The following is an 18,001-nucleotide window of genomic DNA, read 5'->3' as shown; positions in this document are numbered from 1 at the left end:
AGATTCTCCCCCAGAGCCTCCAGATAAGAGCCTCGCCCAGCTGACGCCTTGCCTCATGAGCCTCATGAGACCCAGGGCCGAGGAAACAGCCAAACCTACCCGAATGTCTTCAGAACTGTGAGATAATAAGTTTGCATTGTTGTAAGCTGCCAAACTTGTGGTTTGGTACAGCTGTGATAGAAAACTCATTCAGGGATAATGAGAATTTCTTATTATTTTACAGTAAACATCCACAGTCTTATTTCCTTAGGATAAATTTCTGATATTAGAATTACAGGCACAGAAAAGTCTGCATTTTTAAAGACTTTTTTAGTACGTATTGATATGTTAAAACCTGGACAAGTCGTGTTAGATTACACTTCCATCAGGACTCTATTGAGAATCCTATTTCCTTTCTTCTTGACAACAGTGGGAATTAGATTTGTTAATTTATGTCAATGTGAAATGTCAAAAATAAAAAAAAAGTTATAGCATTATTATTTTAATGAGTATTTTTAAACTAGCAAAAGGGAACAAACATATCCTAATGTTTTTATCTTTTGTGAATTATGTGTGTCCAGTGTGCATTTTTCAAATGAAGGCCCTTTTTCTCAATCTACCAAGCAATTTTTTAACTTTTCTCAAATTCCTTTTAAAACTCCACCAGGAGGGGCAGCCCGGGTGGCTCTTGCTCAACCACTGAGCCACCCACGGGCCCCCAAAACAATCTTTAAAAAATATAAAATGAGTAAAAGCTTTAAAGGGCATAATATGTATTCCCTGAAGATATAAAGGCGTTACTCATAAAGCTAGATGAGCATGGGAGCCCCCTTTTTCAACAGTCCCTGACAAGTCTTTTATTGTATTATTTTCTTCACATTTTTAATTTGATTATAGGTCAAGTCGAATGATTTGTATTTACCTAGACAAGTTTCCCTTTCATTCAGTTTGTCAAACTAAATATTTGTTATGAAAAAAAAATTCAAACGACATGAAAGGTGTTTAACGAACCCTGATACACCAACTATGTAGATTCAACAATTAGATTTTGTCATGTATCTCTCATTTGAACCTTCTTTGCTATGGTATTTCAGAGTAAATATTGGAATTTTAGTCCTTCGTATTTTGGTATGTATCTCTAAAATAACATCTTCTTTCATAGTAATATATGATTATTACACCTAACAAAGATAGCAGTTTTTCTTAGGTGTGATCAAATACACAACACAAACAGATCTCTCCAGCAATCTCATAAAGCTGTCGACAGTGTTAACATCAGAGTCCTAAATAAAAATTCAGGGGCAGCCCGGGTGGCTCAGCGGTTTAGTGCCGCCTTTGGTCCAGGGCGTGATCCTGGAGACCGGGGATCAAGTCCCACATCGGACCCCTGCATGGAGCCTGCTTCTCCCTCTGCATGTGTCTCTGACTCTCTCTCTCTCTCTCTCTCTCTCTGTCTCTCATGAATAAATAAATTTAAAAATCTTTAAAAAATGAAAAATAAAAATCCATACTTTTGGCTGTTATATCTATTAAGTATCTTTTAATCTATTGTGACCTCCTTGTTTCTTCTCCTCATACCATTATTATGCTGCAGAAATGGCCATTTTCCTGTAGAATCTTCCATATCCTGAACATGTCCTTTAGTAGTGTTCAACTTGTTCTCTCATATTTACTATAAATGGAAGTTAGCTCTACAGGCTTGAATAAATTCGGATTCTTCTTTCTTGGCAAGGTTACTTCATAGGAGGTGACATTGTTTGCTCCACACGTTAGGAGGTATAGTTGTCTCACTCTTATTGAGGCTAAGAATCATCAGTGGTTTCAGGTGGGGACCGCCTGATTTCTCTACTGTGAGGTTCCACTTCATGCTTTCATCCCATAGTTCTGTCCATTGACAAGTGTTGCCCAAATGAGTCCGTTAAGAATTCAGCATTTTGTTCTCAACATTATTTTTACTTCTACATTTATTAGGATTTTTAATTCTAATATTTAATTACGTTATGTAATTTTTCTAGAACATTTCCTTATCAGACAGGGTTAATTGAAATACAGTTCATAGAGGAAAGTCAAAGGCTTAATTACTCCCTTTTAATCTCCAGTTTTTAGAGTAAGAAGCTGGTGGTCTGTTTACTTAACAGTGTTGTCCAATGAATTGGTGGGTTTGGGAGGTTAGAGTTCTCTTTCTCTCATTTTTTAAAGAATTACATTATTAAACTCAGGGAGTTTTATATATTAAATGTTTGAACTCATTACATTCTTTAAAAAAGAACTTTTTAGGGGATCTCTGGGTGGCTTAGCGGTTTGGTGCCTGCCTTTGGCCCAGGGCGCGATCCTGGAGTACCGGGATCAAGTCCCACGTCAGGCTCCTGGCATGGAGCCTGCTTCTCCTTCCTCCTGTGTCTCTGTCTCTTTCTCTCTTTATCATAAATGAATGAATGAATGAATGAATGAATGAATCTTTAAAAAAATAAATAAAAATAAAAAAGAACTTTTTAGTAAAGTATTGTACTCTTACAGAAAAACCTGCATATCTTAAGTACATAGAGAGAAGGACTATTCACAGACTGTCCCTCTTTGGCCTCTTGTAAAATTACTCTGCCTTTGGTTTTCAATAGATTTACTGTTAGGTACTTAGAGTGGTTTTTGTCAGATTTATCCTGATGACAGAGTTCATAATGCTTCTTGAATTTGTTGCCTGATGTGTTTCTCAGCTAGTATCGATCTCTAAAATATTGTGCTCCTTTCTCTTTATTCTGGATGTTTTCTTATCAAATACTATTTTCTACTTTACTGATTTTCTCAGCAGTTGTGTCTCATCTGGTATTTAAGCCATCCATTAAGTTCTTCATTAGTTATTGTATTTTTAACTTCTAGATTTTTCCATGTAGCTCTTTTTTGTATTTTGCAGTTCCCTGCCAGAATCCTCAGTCTTGTCCTCAGACTCCTTAAGCACAATTACTTTAAAGCATGCATTTGATGGGTCCCAATGGGCCTGTTTGTATTGTCTGTTGTTTCGTCTTTTGGTTATATGGTCTTACCTTTTAATGTACCTGGTTATTTTTATTGAGTGCCCGACATTTTATCTGAAGAATCGTGGAGCTAATTGAGGCTCTGGATGGTGTTATCTTCCTCCAGAGGGGATTTCTGCTTGTGGCAACTGCCTAGGCTAGAAATTATATTACAAATACAGATGGACTTAATCCAATCTGATTGAGATGCTTCACAGCTAGATGTGAGTCTCTCTGAGGGATAGTCTATTTCTTTCTCACTTGTACAACTCAGGCAGACCTCTTGGACTTCCACATAAAATCTGTAAGGAATTACTGGAGTCCCTTTTTTGGCAGATCCTGAATTCCAATATTTGCCCTTTTCACTTCTAACTCCTGTGAGCCTGTCAAACCTTTTGCTAAGTTTCCCTACCCACTCAGTTTCTAAGGCTCTCAGCTATACTTCAAACATCTTTAAGGGAAAAGTGGTCCTAAATGCTATACTTACCTGTTTTCCCAAATCTTGAACCCACAATTTTTTACTTTTTTGATAGTTTTCTGAGGCCATTAAACAGTGTATGCATGTGCATCTGTGTATATATACATGTCTAGCTTTTTTTAAAAGATATATTTATTTGAGAGAGAATGAGCATGTGCAGGGGGAGGGGCTAAGAGAGAGGAAGAGAAATCCTCAAGATGACTCCTCACTGAGCATGGAACCCAACATGGGGCCCAATCCCAGAACCCTAAAATCATGGCCCAAACCGAAATCAAGAGCTGGCCACTCAATTGACTGAGCCACCCAGATCCCCTACACATGTCTAGCTTTTATAACTGTTCTCAGGTGGGGAAGTTGGTCTAAAACATCTAATCCACCTACTAGAAATATCATGTTTGAAGTTCAGCTCTTTGAAGTTTCATCTTTGGTCACTGGATATCACATCACGTTGACTTATGTGTCCATTTAGCACAATCCACTAGTAATTACAAATTTTCTTGATTTCTAGTGCAGGATGTCCCAACTAATATTATATATATTCTGCCACAGCCCTGACACCAGTCATGCTTTCAAGGAGACTTGGGTTGTTGTTGTTTTTCTTTGTATGTTTGCTTGTTCTTTTGGTTGAATGGTGTTTAAAGAACATAATCTGACAGCTGGTACTCTCATTGCTGTTTAGTTGTCATTACTAGGCCTTTTCAGTGGACTATAGTAGAAAATACATATTTTTACAACAAAAATGTTTACGATTTCAAATTCACATTTATCATTATAAGTTTTTAGCTTTCTTTCTTTATTTGGTTTTAGGTTTCTATTTCCTCTCTTACACTGAAAACATTGATTCTTAAAAACCTTACTTTCATTAGATAATCAGTGGCTTAAAAATACTGTCACCAAAATGACTACTAAAAATTAGACCATTGAAAAAAAAAAAAATTAGACCATTGAATGAAGTTTGATATTTCATTTCTGTTTGTCCTTAGAATACATTCTGTGGTCTTCAGATGATTAATTATCATTGATAATAAATTTTTATACTAACTATAAAACTTCAAAAAAATACATTCTACCTAGTATTCTACTAAGAATGTATTTATGTGCAAATCAAAATAATACTGTGTTCCAAGGACACAGAAAGTAAGTACTTGGTCTATATCATTATGTCACAATTCTGATCATTTCAGTTTATTCTCATGTTTCAGAGAATTCTTTTAAATCCTCAATTCAATTTTATTTTGGAATATATAAAATGTTAATTTCTTTCCAAAGTCAAAACTATAACAGGATATACACAGAAAGAAAGCTCTTGCTTCCATCCATATTCCTTTTTCCTTGTTTCCTCCCTTCCTCTGTAGATAACTTATTTTCTTTATTATTTTCATTTTTTAAAGATTTATTCACCTCTTTTTACAGAGAGCAGGAGGGGGGAGAGAGAATCTCTCAAGCAGACTCCCTGCTGAGCAAGGAGTCCAACTCAGAGCTTATCCCACAATCCATGAAATCATGACCTGAGCCAAGATCAAGAGTCAGGGGATCCCTGGGTGGCTTAGCGGTTTGGTGCCTGCCTTTGACTCAGGGCATGATCCCAGGATCCCTGGTTCGAGTCCCACATCGGGCTCCCTGCATGGAGCCTGCTTCTCCCTCTGCCTGTGTCTCTGCCTCTCTCTCTCTCTCTCTCTCTCTCTCTCATGAATAAATAAAAATCCTTTTTCTTTAAATAAATAAAATCTTTAAAAAAAAAAATCAAGAGTCAGAGGCTCAACCAACTGAGCCACCAGGCGCCCTTTCATTATTTTTAGTTTATCCTTCTAATTTCTTTTTTGCATGCATGTGCGTGTGCGCACACTCTCTCTCTCTCACACACACACACACATTCTTACACTCTTCCTCAGGTCCTTTCTTACCCAAAAGATAACACAGTATGTACTGTTTGGCACCCTTCTGTATTCACGGTCTCTCCCAGACTCATTCTCTGTTAGTGTAGAGATATCTTCATTGCTTTTCCCGCCTGCATAGTATTATGTTATGTGGAGATACCATAGTTTATTGATGGACATTTTGTTTTCTTTCATTATTTGCAAATGCTAGAATGACCAACCTTGTGCATATGCTGTCTCACAGTTGCACAAGTCTGCCTTCGTATTTACCTCCTAAAGGTGAGATTCCTGAGTCTCAGTGCATATGCACCTATAGTTTTTTAAACGTTGCCAAATGTTCCTCCAATGAGGCCATACCATTCTGCATTCCCACTAACATTTCATGAGAGTTTTTGTTTTCCTATGACCTCACTAATATATCAGTATTTCAAATTTTGGCATTTTTATCACAGATTGTCAGTTTTCTTAGAGAATTATCCAGAGAATTTTCATTGAAATTTTTTCCATATCGATGGTTATATTCTTTTTCTCTTCCCTAGTGTTTTGTATGTGTGATTTTCCCCTTTTTCCTAATTAGGGTATTGTCTGCTTGTTGTTTGCTTTTAAAAGAAACAAAGGTGCTTATTTACCTATATCTTATGGTTTTCCTCTATTTTCTGATTGATTTATTTAGGGTTTTATTTTTTGTCATTTCTTCTGTCCTGCTTTCTTTGGACTTGGTTTGCTTTCTCGATTTTACCTGTGCACTTAGGAATGATTCTGAGGCCTTCGTTCTTCTGTTAAGAGCAACTCTGTCACTGATCAGCACCCAGCCATTAGCTGTTTATATTTTTTCTTACTGATTTGTAGAATTTCTTCATGTGGTTTTGCTCTTCCTGAATGTGTTGCTAATATTTTTCTTAGTTGCTATTACTCTCTTCTCCATTTATGAGGTTCCACTTTTAACAAAAGACTTAAATTTTCATGTATTCGAAACTCTGCTTTTTCCTTTAGAGACTCTGGATTCTTTTCTTAAAACATTGAAAAGCCTCCTTGCCGCTCTTACCCCATCCCTGGGTCAAAATGATGAACATATTTAGCTATATTTTTTCTAACCCCTTAAAGTTTATTTCTTAACCTTTTAATCTTCTGGAATTCTTTTCGTTGAAGGAATTAATTAGAGATCTAGCCTTTGCATTTTCTCTATTTAATTATTACTCAGCCCAGTAGCTATAACTCCATGATTTGTCTCCTCAGGTATGAAATCCTATCTGTGTAATTGACTGAATTCCCATACACCCTTGGAATTGTTTCTGGCTTCTGGCTCTTCCACCACTGTTTTTTATCTTTCTGTGTATGGTGCCATTTCAAATACATTAGCTAGTATAGTTTTGTACCACGTATTGTTCTGTTAAAAAATGTCAGCCCATTGTTCTTTTTCAGAATTTTGGATGGCAGTTCCAGGGTTCACCCTCAAGTTCAGTTTCTGCTCCCTCTTTCTTGTATCTTGTGACTTTTGCACTGTGAGTAGCAAGTCCTCCGTCTGAATGTCTGCCTTTGTAGGCTTTCAGAATGCACTCCCTGGACCTCTCCAGAATGGTTTCATCTTCTCTCCTCCATCTCTTCTCCAGGGCCACATTTTAGCCGGCAGTGGTTTTTTTCCTTCTCTTCCTGGGTGTTTCTGAAGTAGCAGGAGCCCCACAGGTCCTCTTTGTGCTAAGGGAAGTCTGGCACTCATCTGACTGTTGGATCTGGTTCCACCTCTTGTCAGCCCCTTACGTTGACCTTCTAGCCAAACTGGATTTCCTCCCCATAGCATGGTCCACTTCACTGTGAGGCTTTCTGTGCATGCACTTTATTATTCACCCTTTTACCTCCCCACCAACTTGGACAGGTCTCTTCCCATTGATAGTAAGTAACTACCGTGTAATGAGCATTTAATATCTGCTAAGCAAGACAGCAGATTTTTTTAAAGTATATTATTATGTAATCATATCCTATAAAAGAGGTAATATTCTAATTTTTCAAATGAGAAACCTGAGGCCAAAGGACACATAGCTAATAAATGCTAAAACTGGGGCTCAGATCCAGGCCTGACTCCAGGGCTTGTGTGCCTGACCACCCTGCTGTCTTCCTTTTCCCTTTGTCCCCAAGACCCCCAAGTGCTTCCATAGACTTGGTACGTTCCAACGTGAATCTCCTCTAAATGATAATCTGTGTGAAGGTGTGGTCATGTGTGGATTACTGCTCTGTCCCCAGCACCTACCACATCTCTGTTATTTAGGGACCATATGATTTATTTTATGTGTCTCAATTTTCTTTTTTTTTTAAGATTATATTTATTTGTTTATTCACAAGAGACAGAGAGAGAGGCAGAGACACAGGCAGAGGGAGAAGGAGGCTCCATGAAGGGAGCCTGATGTGGGACTCGATCCGGGGACTCCAGGATCATGCCCTGGATTGAAGGCAGACTCTAAACCGCTGAGCCACCCGGGAATCCCCTTCTTTTTTTTTTTTTAAGATTTTATTTATTTATCATGAGAGAGAAAGAGAAAGGCAGAGACAGGCAGAGAGAGAAGCAGGCCCCATGCAGGGAGCTGGATGTGGGACTCGATCCCGGGACTCCAGGATCATGCCCTGGGCTGAAGGCAGGTGCCAAACCACTGAGCCACTCAGGGATCCCCATGTCTCACTTTTCTATTAAATGCCAGACATTATGTATAGGACAGTAAGTCTGGAGTGAAAAATATGCCTATAAATGGGCACACCTCTGCTGATAGAAGTTGGCTCATTCTGGTTAGGACCTGAGCTGAGTTTGGGCTTCGTCTTTAGTGTACTGTTAGCTTGACATTCCCCAGTAGTTGTTGCTGTGCGTGAGGAGTGCGGCCTGGGTTCTGTTCAGTGTTGCTTTACCCACCTCTGCTTTCAGCAGCCCCTGCAGTAGAGTTAGAGATGGGTATTTCTATTGTCCTGGTCCAGCCTCCTTCTTGGGAGTCCCTGTGTGTGTCTGGGTCATAGTCACAGGGCTTTCTCAGCATGTCTGTCTTTTCTCATCTTGCCAGCTCTGTGTCTGTGGTTGGCCCTGAGTGAGAGGTTCCTGCCCCTTCCCCAGTGGTAGCATAGGATCCAGATATAGGATTGTACACCCAGTATGGTTTGCTGCTCTAACCCCATGTTAGAGGGTTTTTTGCTCAGTCCCCCCACCAACAGGAACAGGCAGCTGTCTGTTGGTGTCCTGGAAGTGAGTTTCCTGCTTCTCATTCAGCGGCAGATGGGTTATGTTTCTACTTCTCCCCTGGAAGCAGTGGAAATTTCCTCGTGCTCTGGGCCAATAGTTTGCTGCCACAATAGGTTAAAGCTTTTGCCTCGCATGAGAAGGAAGGTCTGGGAAGCTGGGTCAGATAGAGGGCTCTTTCCCATCTCCTTCTCCACACCTTGTCTTTCTCGTGAGCACCTGGTGAAGGCTGGTGGGAATGAGCTTTCAAGTGAGTGCAAATTCCACTGTATCTGGAGCTCCAGCTTTCCAGACTGACACATTAGACCACATGTAGCCTTTAAGAATTTATTGAAATCTGGGCAGCCCCGGTGGCGCAGTGGTTTAGCGCCGCCTGCAGCCCGGGGTGTGATCCTGGAGTCCCGGGATCGAGTCCCACATCAGGCTTCCTGTATGGAGCCTGCTTCTCCCTCTGCCTGTGTCTCTGCCTCTCTCTCTCTGTCTGTCTCTCATGAACAAATAAATAAATCTTAAAAAGAATTTATTGAAATCTTAATCTGATTTCTTTCTTTCCATTCTGTGGAGACCGTGTCCTCCCCCTGTGCTCTGCCAAAAATGAGAGTATGCGTTCTCCTTTTGTTCTCTCTTTAGAGGGACTTGCCCCTCTAGAGAATTCATTTTACTTGACTGCCTTCCAAAATCATTCTCTGATGGCCCTAAGAAGACTTATGATTTATTAAATTATCTGGCTTTTTCTCACTGGTAGAGTAAGAGAAGCAGTCTTTGCATATCCTAAGCAGAAGCCAGTCTGGGTCACCTATAATGCTTCTGTGCATCACCCCAGGGAGCCCATTTATTTTACATTTAAAGGAGCTGAGGCCCAGGCAGTGACTTGTCCAGTCTATGACAAACTGGGACTAGAATCCATTCCAGAGCTTCTCTCCCCTGGCTTGCAGCTACCTCTGTTTTGCCTTTTTCATTTTTTTTTAAAGCTGAACTGTAGCTCTTCTGGGTGTGATTCTTAGCACCACTGACTCTTCTTCCAGAGAAGGAATGAAAAAAAAACAAAAACAAAAACAAAAACAAAACCCGGCATCCATGGGCAGCCTCGGTGGCTCAGCGGTTTAGCGCCGCCTTCAGTCCAGGGTGTGATCCTAGAGACCCAGGATCGAGTCCCACGTTGGGCTCCCTGCATGGAGCCTGCTTCTCCCTCTGCCTGTGTCTCTGCCTCTCTCTCTCTATGTCTCTCATTAATAAATGAATAAAATCTTAAAAAAAAATGGCATCCAAGTGTAGAGATTATTTCCCTTTTGTGCATTAACAATATCAAAGATAGGGATCCCTGGGTGGCGTAGCGGTTTGGCGCCTGCCTTTGGCCCAGGGCGCGATCCTGGAGACCTGGGATCGAATCCCACATCAGGCTCCCGGTGCATGGAGCCTGCTTCTCCCTCTGCCTGTGTCTCTGCCTCTCTCTCTCTCTCTCTCTGTGACTATCATAAATAAATAAAAAAATTAAAAAAAAAAACAATATCAAAGATAATAAGCCTTGAAATTTAAGGCATTATAGAAGAATCAGTAAGCTCTTTGGTTTCAGAAATGATTATTTTCGAACTTCACCTTCTACATTTTTCTTCTCAAAGGTTGTTGAGTGTTACAGTGACTTTCTTCAAGGTGCTGGGATAATCTAAAGTAAATTCTGGATTTTACTAAAGTTTGAGGTCATCCTAAAGCTTTTTCTACATTAATTACATGTTTGATTACTCTAATAAAATTTGCTTTCTAAATTCAGTATTTTCTACAGTCTTCATTGGAGGTTGAGACTTAAGAATGGCAAAGGATTTTTTTTTTAATCCCATATAAGCACTTGTTTTTGCAAATGAAAAACTTCCACTTAGGTGAAGTGACTTAGCAAAGGTCACACAGGTCATTATTGGCAGAACTGTAATGGGGAGCTCTCCTCTCTCTCTTGACAATGTCAAAGCTATTATAAGAAAAAAAAGATACATTTTCCTAGAGAGTTGTTTTACTCAGATATTACTTTTCGTAGGATGTGAAAGAGTAGTTCTTTTTATAATAAAACAGTATATTTTGAAGAAAGATGGAAATGAGCACTAATTCTTAAGGCAGAACATTAAATTTTTAAAAAAACAAAACAGAAAACTCAAGGCTCTGGGATGTATGCTCACTCTCTGCCAGTGGGAGGGCTGGGGGAGGAGGAGAAGCACTGCCCTGCACCCCACTTTGTGCTCAGTGTGGGCAGCCTGCTAAGATAATGTGATTGTTGGGAGCTGCAATTGAGTTGGATTTCCATCAGAACATTCCTTTTTTGTGAGTTCCGTGGCTATTTTCCAAGTATGGAAAATCATGTAAAGTTAGCCAGTGTCCCCTAGCAGCCACCTTTCTCCAGCCTTCCTGCCACCAGTAAGCATGTTTTCAATAATAGACTTCCCAAGGTTCTAGTTTAGGCTTGTGGGCCATGTTCAGACACTGTCCAAAGAACCAAGACAAAGACCACATCATCTTACATTCCCACGCAAGAACAGCGGTGCCATAACTCTGCCCTTCCCCCCTCCCTGCCCCCACATTATCAGAGTTACACATTGTCTCCTCTGGTCACAGGATTAATTCTTCAGCTGTGATTTTGCAGGTAATACAAAGCTAGTTCTTGCTATCAGAAGCTGGACATTTGGAGACAAATCCAGTTCTGGCTAGAAATAACATGATCACAAAGCTTTTTAGTGTATGCGCCAATAAATTAACAACATAAAGATAACAGGAGTCTATCACCAAATGATTGGCTTTGAAGGCCATTTGCACATTAACTTTAAAAAGAGGCTTGCCTGTCCATTTCCTCCCCCTTCATCCCCACTCTGGCCAAGTCCCATTAATTTTGTTGAAGGTTTTATTTTCTGCTGAAAATGCAGGAAATTTAGACAACTCTCTTGGAATGCCCCCAAAACTAATACAAACAAGATACATATGCTTCTCTTAAGGAAACTAAAAATAAATGATTTGAAATTTTTAACTGTATCAATTCTCTCTTAAAAGGAAAAGGAAGTTTATATAATGAGGCAACCGTGAGTACTATGGACAGGGTAAGACCCTCTCATAATTGCCAGCTTGTCTGTTAGACATGAAATCAAACTTAGTACAGAACTTGTTCAGTGTTCATTACCAACAGGGACAAAAACCATCAGAAACGTCTGAAAATGGACCATTTTTTAAGGGTCTTTGTTTTAACATTTGAAATTTTCTACAACAAAATAAGTATGCTTTTGTTTTGGGTGGGTTTTTTTGTTTTGTTTTGTTGGAGTAGAAAGTGTGATCTGGGATCCATTTCTGAAATGAAAGCTGTATGTACTAAAAAAAAAAAAAAAGAGAGAGAGAATGAAAAAGACGTGATATTTTCCACGTATTTTGCTCTCTACCAGAGAGCCATCAGATTTTATCTCTGGAAAAGCTAATTTTGACACAATACAGGGGAAACATGGTTGGTTTTTAAAACATGTCTTTTTATAAAACCTTATGTTATTCCATAAATGTAAGTCAGTTTTTCTGTACATCTCCTCTTAAGGGACTAGTTTTATTAAAAAAAAAAAAAATTTTTTTTTAAGTTTTATAAAGTAATGGGAATGGGATCTGGGGTACATATTTAACTCTAAGAAATGTGATTTCTAAGTTCTTTATAGTTACAGTAATTGAATTAATTTATCAACTTTGGAAAAGCATTTATCTTTTTATAGTGTCTAAGATTAAAATGATTTTTCTTCTTTCAAATACATTATTTTAAGAAAACACATGGTACTTACTGTGTTAAGCACTATTTTAAGGGCTTTATAAATGCTATCTCATTTAATCTTCATGCGAAAAAAATCAAATAGCAACCTTTCTATATACCATTTGAAATTCTGACACCCACCCAGATGGTGATGTAATTAGATAACATTTAGGTGTGTTTAAATACTGAGATTTGGACGATTTTGTAATTGTAAAGAAACTAATCAAATTCATGCTAATTTTTCATCTTTTTACAAGTAGTGATTACTACCCAGTAATGCTTTTTAAAAATGAAACGTAGGGCAGCCCCAGTGGCCCAGCGGTTTAGTACCGCCTTCAGCCCAGGGTGTGATCATGGGGCTGAAGTCCCACTCCCACATCTGGCTTCCTGCATGGAGCCTGCTTCTCCCTCTGCCTGTATCTCTGTCTCTCTCTCTCTCTCTCTGTCTCTCATGAATAAATAAATCTTGAAAAGAAAAGAAAAGAAAAGAAAAGAAAGAAAAGAGAAAAGAAAAGAAAAGAAAAGAAGAAAAGAAACATAAAGGGTTTCATTTGCTTATTGCCATTCTTGGTAGGTACCTGCACCAGAATCTGATTCAATCATAGCAGCAACTTGAAGATTCAAATAACTTGTAAATTATAATTACAAGTTATTTGATAATTTTCCTTGGGAATTAAACAAAAGTTTAATAATAGATCATTAGATCTCTTGGAGCCTTCATGTTATGAAGAACTTTTTGCCACCCAGAAGAGACTCTGTGTAGAAGAATCAAAAACCCTGGTCCCCACCCCGAGTTCGACCCCCCTTCTTCATCACAAGCCAGCACCAACTTGCCAGCCATGCAAGCTATCATACCAAGAGATCCTCTAACCTCCAGTTGAGCATCCCCATGTGAAGCCACATGGAGCAGAGACCTGCTGTCCCCATCAAGCCTCACCCAAATTATTAGCAAAACAAATGATTGCTATTCTAAGCAGCTAAGCTTTGGAACAGTTTGTTAAACAGCAATAGGTAATGATTTAAAAGTCACAAAACAAAAAATTAAAAAAATAAAAAAAAAATAAAAGTCACAAAACGTGATGGTAGGAATATATTGAAAGGTACCAACAATAACAACAAATGTAAGTAAATTAAACTCACTTAAAATTTGGAAACTTATCAGATTAGATCTACAAATCGTAAAACCTAGCTATATAGTTGCTTTGAACTATATGTGTTTTCAGTAACACAGAAAGCTTGAAAATTAAAGGCTTGGAAGTTATAGATAACCTGGCAAATAAAAAAATGAAGCTGGCATAACAATATTAGTAAAACATACACTTTACTAAAATAAACAACATGAATTAAGAGAAACAGTACATAGTTATAAAAAAAATGTTTAAAAAAAAAGATGGCAGTTGTGAACCTAGAGTCACTCAGAATATATGAATCACTTGGAAGAATTGATGAATCCTTTCTCATTTTGGGAAATTTTGACCTAACTATCCAGAAGTGATGACTCTTTCAGACAGTGAATGTTAAACGGAATAATTATACATGCGGGTGAGAATGAGGGCAAGAAGCTTCCTATATTGTCAGCATCCATGTACTGTCATTGCTCTTTAAGCAACGATCTAGCAACATCCATTAACAATACAAATACAGTTTTTTCACCAATCCCTCTCCTGGAATCTGTCCCAGAGAAAAAGAAGAACAGATTTAACAACATGCTTATTGCATCCTTGCTCATAGAAATGAGGAAGCAAATAAATTGGATGCCTGTTAGAAAGTTGCGTCTTACATATGCAGTAAACTAATAATACTGTTGCTACTGTTTTGCTTTGAAATCTGTTTTCTTGGGCAGCCCGGGTGGCTCAGCAGTTTAGCGCCGCCTTCAGCCCAGGGTATGATCCTGGAGTCCCAGGATCGAGTCCCACATTGGGCTCCCTGCATGGAGCCTGCTTCTCCCTCTGCCTGTGTCTCTGCCATTCTTTCTCTCTCTCTCTCTCTCTCTCTGTCTCATGAATAAATAAATTTTTTTTAAATCTTAAAAAAATAAAAATAAACTTTTCATTCAGAATGATTACAAATAAAAATGTCTATTTCCTTGTGTAGATCTACAGTCCAATCTGTTTTGTTTTAAGATTTTATTTATTTATTTATTTATTTATTTATTTATTTATTTATTTATGAACACAGAAGGAAAGGCAGAGGGTGAAGCATACTCCTTGCCAGCTGCAGAACTCGATCCCAGGACCCTAAGATCATGACCCGAACCAAAGGCAGATGCTTAAACTGTCTGAGCCACCCAGGCACCCCCAAACTGGTTTTATAATTCATTCTGCCTAAAGAAACATTGCTTAGAGTACAGGTGTCTCATACATTATCTCAGCTTATTTTACTATGAAAAAAAAATCTTTATTTCACCTTCACATTTGAAGGATATCTTTGCTAGTTATAGAATCCTCTGGCTGCCTTCAAGATTTTCTCTTTGTCTTTGGTTTTCAGAGTTTAAGATGATGTACTTACATGTGTGTTTTTTTGTTTTATTTTGGGTAGATTTGGGGGATATTCTCTGAGCTTCTTGGACCATCATTTGATTCTTTCATTATTTTACTGCTCAGCCATTACCTCTTCAAGACTCTGTTAAGTCCACTGTTGAACCCATTTATGTGTTCTTTCCTGCTAATAATATGTATTTTTTATCTTCTAGCATTTACATTTGTCAGTTTCTTATAGTTTTCAACTCCACTAAAATTCCCCATCAATCCAAACATATGTAGGTTCATAATAGATTTTATAAAGCATAGTTCCTTTAAATTTCTTGTTTGATATTTTTATCATCTTTGTATCTCTTTTTTTTTTTTTTTAATTTTTATTTATTTATGATAGTCACAGAGAGAGAGAGGCAGAGACACACAGGCAGAGGGAGAAGCAGGCTCCATGCACCGGGAGCCTGATGTGGGATTCGATCCCAGGTCTCCAGGATCGCGCCCTGGGCCAAAGGCAGGCGCCAAACCGCTGCGCCACCCAGGGATCCCTCTTTGTATCTCTTGATCTAGTACTGCCTATTGCTTTGTCTCTTAAATGTGAGTTGTTTTAACTTGTTTTTGTCTTGTACATTTTGGTTGAATGCTAGACATTATACTTTGTATACACTGTACAGGCAGAGATATATTGTGTGGGGATAACCATAGCTTTTTATTTACTGCACCAGATAGTACCTATTTTTTACTTTGTAGGCCATATAGCTTTTTTTTTTTTTTTTAAGATTGTATTTATTTATTCATGAGAGGCACAGAGAGAGAGAGAGGCAGAGACACAGGCAGAGGGAGAAGCAGGCTCCATGCAGGGAGCCTAATATGGAGCTCGATCCCGGGTCTCCAGGGTCACGCCCTGGGCTGAAGGTGGCGCTAAACCACTGAGCCACCCAGGCTAACTGCCATATAGCCTTTGAGGTATACTTTATCTGTCACTAATATGTCAAATTAATTTCTTTCAATTAATATTTACATGGTATATCATCTTCCATCCTTCTGTTTTAGACCTAACTATATTTGAAGTGAGTTCTATCTAAAATTTCTTGTGGGTAGCATATAGTTGTGTTTTTTATCCACTCTGCCAATCTTTGGTTTTAATTATTTAGACCATTTGCAACTAATGCAATTATTGATAGATATATTAGAGTTTAAGTCTGCCATTTTACTGTTTTCTGTTTGTTCCCTCTTTTTCATATGTGTCTTGTTTTTCTGCCTTCCTACAGATACTGGAATAGTTTTTTAGAATTCCATTTTGATGTATGCATGGTATTTTTGTGTGGATCTCTGTGTAGATTTGCTGTGAACAGTATACATACATGACTTGTCACAGTCTAGTATTGTTGACATTTAACAGTTCAAGAGAAAAGTAGAAACCCTTTCTGGCTTTAAGTCTCTTGGCCCTCCCTGGTTTGTAATATAATTGTCTTAGCTGTTCCCTTATATACATTCACATCAGACAATGTTACGATTTTTTGCTACAACTTTGGAACATAATTTAGAAAACTCAAGAGGAAAAGGAAAGTCTATTGTATTTACCTCTATTTTTGTTCTTTCCCTGTTCTTTCTTCAAGAGATTTGTTCATTGTTTTTACTGTCTTGTAACTGTTTCGTGTTTAGATTCCCAAAGGCTGTTGACTGAGAAAAGAGACAAAACAATAGGCTATTTATCTGTAAGTAGAATGATTGAAATGACAATATAGAGAATTGAAGTCATGTTCCTGAATTAGGCACTTTTCTTGGACTTGGTAAGACCCAACCACCACTTAACACTGTGGGAGTCTAATGATTTAGGGCAATGCCATGATGGGAGTGCCAATAAGGATCTAGTAAGTGAGGGGCTGAGTAAGCCCCAAATTTCCTGTCAAGTTGACAAGTCTATAATTTATTATGTTTGATTCCTAATTGTGACCATCTGAATTCAAAAGACTTTCACTCAAATACTTAGAAAGTGATAAACCTAAAGATTCTTGACAAAAATCATCTGGAAGAGTTTGTGTTACCTTTTAAATGTTAAAATTTTAAAGCAGTTATTCTTGTTCTGATTAATTCTGTGTTAAGGAGAAAAACACTGTATCTGGCTTTTCTTTCTTTATCAGGCACAAGACCTGAATGTCATTGAAGAAGTCATTCGAATGATGTTGGAGATCATCAATTCCTGCCTGACAAATTCTCTTCACCACAATCCAAACTTAGTGTACGCACTGCTTTACAAACGAGATCTGTTTGAACAGTTTCGAACTCATCCTTCATTTCAGGATATAATGCAAAATATCGATCTGGTAAGTGTAAATGGAGATTTTGCGATTCTTAAATATCAAAGCAGCAAAAGTTGAACAAACACTACAAAAGTTAGAATCCCTTCTTTGAACATAAAGTATATTTGTGGTCGATTCTGCCATAATAGTTATTGTATTCCATGTGTGTATTTTATACACACATACATATATTTAATAGAATTGAAATCATACTTTATACAGTTCTGCATTCTGCATTTAGATCATCAGCATTTTTCTGTGGTATCATCAATTCATTGAAAATCTCACATTTTTAATATCTGTATAACCTGTAATGTGGATGTCCCAAAAGAATATTTAACCATGGGGCGCCTGGGTGGCTCAGTTAAGTGTCTGCCTTCAGTTGGGGTCATGATCCCGGGGTTCTGCTCAGCAAGGAGTCTGCTTTTCCCTCTCCCTCTGCTCCTGCTCTCTCTCAAATAAATAAATAAAATCTTAAAAAAAAAAATGTAACCATTATCCCATTATTACTCATTTTGCATGTTTCACCTATTTTGTTATTTCATAATTCATGAAGAGTTTGTAAATAAATCTTGTCTCACCTTTCTTCAGTTATATTTTTGGTATATAGTCTTAGAAATGGAATTATAGTAGTTTTTACTGTCAGAGGATATCAATACGTGCTGCCAAATTGCTTTCCAGAAACATTGGGCAAGTATATGCACCTGTATATCATCTGTTTCCACATTTAATCCAAGAGGGTCCGTCTCACTACATACATTCTTGCAGCTTTGAGTATTATAATTATTTTAATATTTGTCTTTTTATATCAAAACTGGTTTTTCATTATCATTTTTATGTTAATTTCCCTATCTGGCAGAACAGTTTTCACTGGTATATAAACTTTTACCCTCTGTCTTTCCTAAAAGTGTTTT

General features: G+C 38.0%; 1 protein-coding gene across 4 annotated transcripts in view; it reads left to right on the top strand.

The window, feature by feature from the left end:
• Positions 1–18,001, top strand: part of DYM (dymeclin) — a 341,383-nt gene that overhangs the window by 266,088 nt on the left and 57,294 nt on the right. For all 4 annotated transcript variants that reach the window (XM_077899788.1, XM_077899791.1, XM_077899790.1 and 1 more), the window contains one exon: positions 16,929–17,111. In XM_077899788.1, the coding sequence (XP_077755914.1) occupies positions 16,929–17,111 (183 nt within the window). The remainder of the gene's footprint in view (positions 1–16,928; positions 17,112–18,001) is intronic.

The sequence above is a fragment of the Canis aureus genome, chromosome 6 (genome assembly GCF_053574225.1).
Source record: "Canis aureus isolate CA01 chromosome 6, VMU_Caureus_v.1.0, whole genome shotgun sequence".
In the NCBI taxonomy this organism is placed as follows: domain Eukaryota; kingdom Metazoa; phylum Chordata; class Mammalia; order Carnivora; family Canidae; genus Canis; species Canis aureus.
The sequence above is the reverse complement of the archived record's forward strand: the minus strand, read 5'-3'. Positions and strand labels throughout refer to the sequence as shown.